The sequence below is a fragment of the Fragaria vesca genome, linkage group LG2 (assembly GCF_000184155.1).
Source record: "Fragaria vesca subsp. vesca linkage group LG2, FraVesHawaii_1.0, whole genome shotgun sequence".
In the NCBI taxonomy this organism is placed as follows: Eukaryota; Viridiplantae; Streptophyta; class Magnoliopsida; order Rosales; family Rosaceae; genus Fragaria; species Fragaria vesca.
This window is the reverse complement of record NC_020492.1, coordinates 5,499,970-5,504,428: the sequence shown is the minus strand read 5'-3', so window position 1 is coordinate 5,504,428 and position 4,459 is coordinate 5,499,970. Positions and strand designations below refer to the sequence as shown.

Here is a 4,459-nt window from a genome sequence, read left to right as displayed (position 1 = left end):
ATCCACTTAAATATATTTCGACAAATTAATATGGTTATTAAGTTTTATTATTGTTGGTTTTTTTTAATTAGGAGCATCAAATTAACCTAGAGTATATGAGGGTGATTAAAAAGCAATTCGAGCATAAGGAGTGTTGAGAGGCGGTGAAGGATCACCCTTATTTTAGAGATGCACCAACGCCTCAAGTTAACCCCTTTGTTTACTCCACGGCTAGCGGTCCCCAAACTGAATCACCAATTAATTTGGATGATGAAGAAATTGTTTTGGAGACTCCCCCTAGCTCCGTCGGAAGGCCAATGGGACAAAAGGCCGCCAAAGAAGCAAGAAGGAAAGGAAAAAAGAAAGAAGATGTGGGTGAATCCATGGTTCAAGCCCTACTAGCCATGAATGAGAGCACCAAAATTTCCAATGAGATTCTTAGAAAAAGAGAAGAGGACCGTCGTGTCGAAAGTGCAAGAATGATGGCATTTGAAGAGGCAAAAGAGGATGCAAGGATAATGGCCATGCGGAATAGTGATATTTCCCCGGGTTCACAAGATTGGTTCAAAAAATTGAAGCGGGACATTAGGAGGAAAACCGATCCTAATGCTAATGCGGATTGCTATAGGCCTCTTTTTGAGGAACCACAATCCCCACAATAGAGTGTTGTGTTTTAATTGTTAAGTTGATTGTATTATGCATTTTTCTATTTAATGAAATAAAGGTCAATCATTCGTTATGAACTAATAATAGTGAATTAATTTTCTTTTATTGAAAGGAAACAAACAAAGCACACGTACAATATTTTTAAAGTAAAATAAACAAAACACACATACAACATTATTCGAGTGAAATTAAAATGACAAATTAAGGAGAGCATTGCTTTATCAAATGATTATGAAAATCATTTGCTAAGATGAATCACCAAATCATCTTGCAATGCCTTATGGAGGTAAGCAGAACGTAATTGGAAGTTAGCATCTAAGAATGCTGGTAGGGTTTCTCCAGCCCTCAAAACAGGTTCATGGCGGATAACATTACCTTCCCGATCCACCGGTCGTTCATAAACGCTAGCCAACAATGGATGCAAGTTATCCTCTTCACAAGACTCCTCAAATTCTTCTTCGACAAACTCATCTTCCACAATCATGTTATGAAGAATGATGCAACTTACCATGATAGTACGAAGGTCTTCTAGTTTGAACAAGTTAGCACCGTGACGGAGTATGGCCCATCGAGCTTGAAGAATACCAAAACACCGCTCAACATCCTTACGATAAGACTCCTGCATTTTGGTAAAGTGTGTCTCATTGGCATCTTTGGGTTTGGATATTGCTTTGACAAATGTCTGCCACCTTGGGTATATTCCATCAGCAAGGTAGTATGGTATAGAGTATGTACTATCATTTACCTTATATGCAACCTCCGGAGCACTTCCGTTAATAACCCTTGCAAACACGTTGGATGCTCCGAGAACGTTAAGGTCATTTTGAGCTCCTGGGGTACCGAAGAAGGCATGCCATACATGTGTGTCGTAGGATGCTATAGCTTCAAGAATAACAGTAGGGTACCCTTTACGGCCTGAGAAAGCTCCGGACCACCCCTTTGGACAGTTTTTCCACTTCCAATGCATGCAATCGATGCTCCCAATCATGCCGAGAAAACCACGTTGTTGTCCTTTATGTAGAAGCCTTTGCAGATCTGCGACATTAGGAGCTCGAAGATACCAACCCCCGTACAAATACTCCACTTGTGCAAAAAATTTCTTGAGGCATTTCAAAGCAGTTGATGCTCCCATCCTGGTGACTTCATCACATTGATCAGCCCCTGCACCATATGCGAGCATTCGTAACGCACCTGTCATTTTTTGTTCTGGGAGCAATCTTAGCTTTCCTGTGGCATCTGGTTTTTGCTTCCAAAAATCGTCGAAATTGCAAAGGTCCGCCATGATGCGATTGAATACTGGTTTTTGCATTCGATAGCGCTGACGAAAAATTGTGTTGCTATACACTGGACGCTCGACAAAATAATCCTCCATCATGTTAGCCCCTCTTGATTGCCTATGTCTTTCGACGTTAGGGGCACGACCAGGACGTGAACCACGACCTTGAGGAGTCTGCATCTGCATATGGTGATACTGGGCAACCAATGCAGCGGCTTGAACATTGTTGGACCGAATCTGCATAATGTGCTCTTCATCTTCTTCATCTCTCTCTCTCTCAAATAATTTCTAATACGATCCATGAAAAATGTGAGAAGTGAAATAGATGATAATATCTGAGTTTAGAAGGAAGAGATGAATGAGATGAATGTGTGAATGTAGAATGAGTTTAAAGCTTATTTATTGACATTTTTGGGAGACAAACTATTATCGTCTACACACGTGGCATGTCGTGATTTGCTTGAAATCCTATCCGAAATCATCTCAATTATTTCTAAAGATAACGATATCTAAAAAGGACACGTGTCGTCTGTTTATTGGTATAACTTTATCGGAAATTTTAGATATTTATGAAAGATAACGATATTGATATGAACACGTGTCCTTTCCACATTGGTCATTCATATCTTATATAAATAATTGTAGTTTTAATTTCTTTCTATATATTACATGAGCATCTTGTTTATAAATAAATAATTATTGAATTCAATAATAAAGTAAAAAACAAAAATTGTTTATCAATAAAACATATTTTTATAAAAAGTGAATAGTAATTGGTCCTCAGATTGGTCTCGTTGTTGTATCGTCGAACCAAAGATCAAGGACTGATTTGGATGAATAGTGGATTAGCCCGGGTTAAGGATTGGTCCAACCCACCTAAAATAGGTGCATTTGCTCTTAGTAGGATTAGGCCAGTAATAGTCACCCCGTTTAAGCTCTTTGTAGGCCAAAGCCTTGGATGGGGCAGCAGGGTCCTCTTTTCCGGTCATCTTCCGCTTCCTACCATGGCTGGCCTTAATTAGTCTTTTGCTGCGGAGTGCTTGATGTAGCAGCAGCAGCGTTTTTCATGTTGTTCTCTTCAGCATAACTGTAATAGTCGCCGAAGGACTAAAATTTTGTGGAGGAATGTATGTTAATAACCATTCAAATTAGTAAGATTAGAGCTAGCTAGATATTGATGCATGTGTTTTAACTGCATGGGCAGAAAACACCAATATTATTGAAGGAAAGAAAAAGAAGCTGATGATCTCGATCGACTTACATCCGGCTGAACTGGACTTTCAATCCCACCAGATTGTTCGAGCTCTTCTTCGATATCTGCTTGAATCACAGAAGATATCGATCAGATTAATATAATATGTGTGAAATCAATATTAAATTTGGTATAATAATATACTCTAGGTAGGTATATATAAGAACATTGGTGCTGAACTATGCTTCTTAATCCTCAGCCAAGCTGCTCACAATTCACAATTAGGTGTATGAAAGATACTTGACACGTAACTATATATAGGATGTTAATTAGAAAAGAAACTTAACAAAGACGCGGGAAAAGAAATAACGGTCATTTGCGTATCATTCAGGTCTCAATTAAGTACGTCTCGTTTAAATAATCAAAAACCAATGCAATGATACGAGTCTAATTAATAATTAATAGTTTAATTGTTTGCCTCGCATCTACATACAATCATATCATTGATTGCATCAAAGTTCAAACTAACATACATAAAATTGACAGATAACTCGATATCCTCAGTTACCAACACCAGCAGATTTGTTACAATTCACTTGAATTTCATCTCTGAACAAAAGTACAAAATAAAAGAACATATATAGAAGTGAAAAAACATATATAGATGAAAAATCCCTGTTTACACCCAAATTAATATTTTACTGGACAATAATTGTCTATGTGAATATTAGTTAAATTCATAGTCCGCACCGGCGAGCCCAAAATAGTGGGTTTACAAGTGATGGCCCACCAACAAAGTCATTCGAGCTAGACAATGCAGTTGCATGCAAAGAGGAGTTTATAGGCGAGGAGATTGCTTGCATGCGAAGACTAGTAGTTCGCGTAAAAGAAGAAAAGATGCGGACTCCGCCTATAGTATCTCAATTAGAGAAGGAAACAATTATCCATGCTTGGCTTGAGGGACTACACGTGCACGTGTTGCTTGTATGAGAAGGGGTTGATTCTATTCCTTAATCATGTATACATGATACGTATGCACATTCAGCAAGATAAGCTTAGAACGTCTTTATGTAACGCTCCGTACCCAATTTTATTTATTTACTGGATATTCTACAAGTTACTGAAGAATTTAACTGTGCTCGGTAACTTAGTAAGTTAGCGTTTAAATTTATTTTCGAGTTTTTCTTGAAATGTCAAATTCCTTTGTTAAGGTCTCGATGTCGTAGTTTGTGTCGACACGAGTTCACCGGTGTCTTCAGATTTATTTTTTGAAGTTTCGAGGTATTTTCTACGATTTATCGAAGGTTTGATATTAGAATTAATTTTCTGGAATTAGAATATAACTT

At 37.9% G+C, this 4,459-nt stretch overlaps 1 protein-coding gene across 1 annotated transcript; it reads right to left on the bottom strand.

Annotated features, from left to right (window-relative positions):
• Positions 1-883: 883 nt before the first annotated feature.
• LOC101313480 lies at positions 884-2,164 on the bottom strand. The gene has a single exon (XM_004292134.1). It carries the CDS (start codon positions 2,162-2,164, stop codon positions 884-886), a length of 1,281 nt encoding a protein of 426 aa, XP_004292182.1.
• Positions 2,165-4,459: the final 2,295 nt, after the last annotated feature.

Coding starts and splice junctions, on each gene's coding strand:
- LOC101313480 (XM_004292134.1), bottom strand. CDS start 2,164: ATGCAGATTCGGTCCAACAATGTTCAAGCCGCTGCATTGGTTGCCCAG.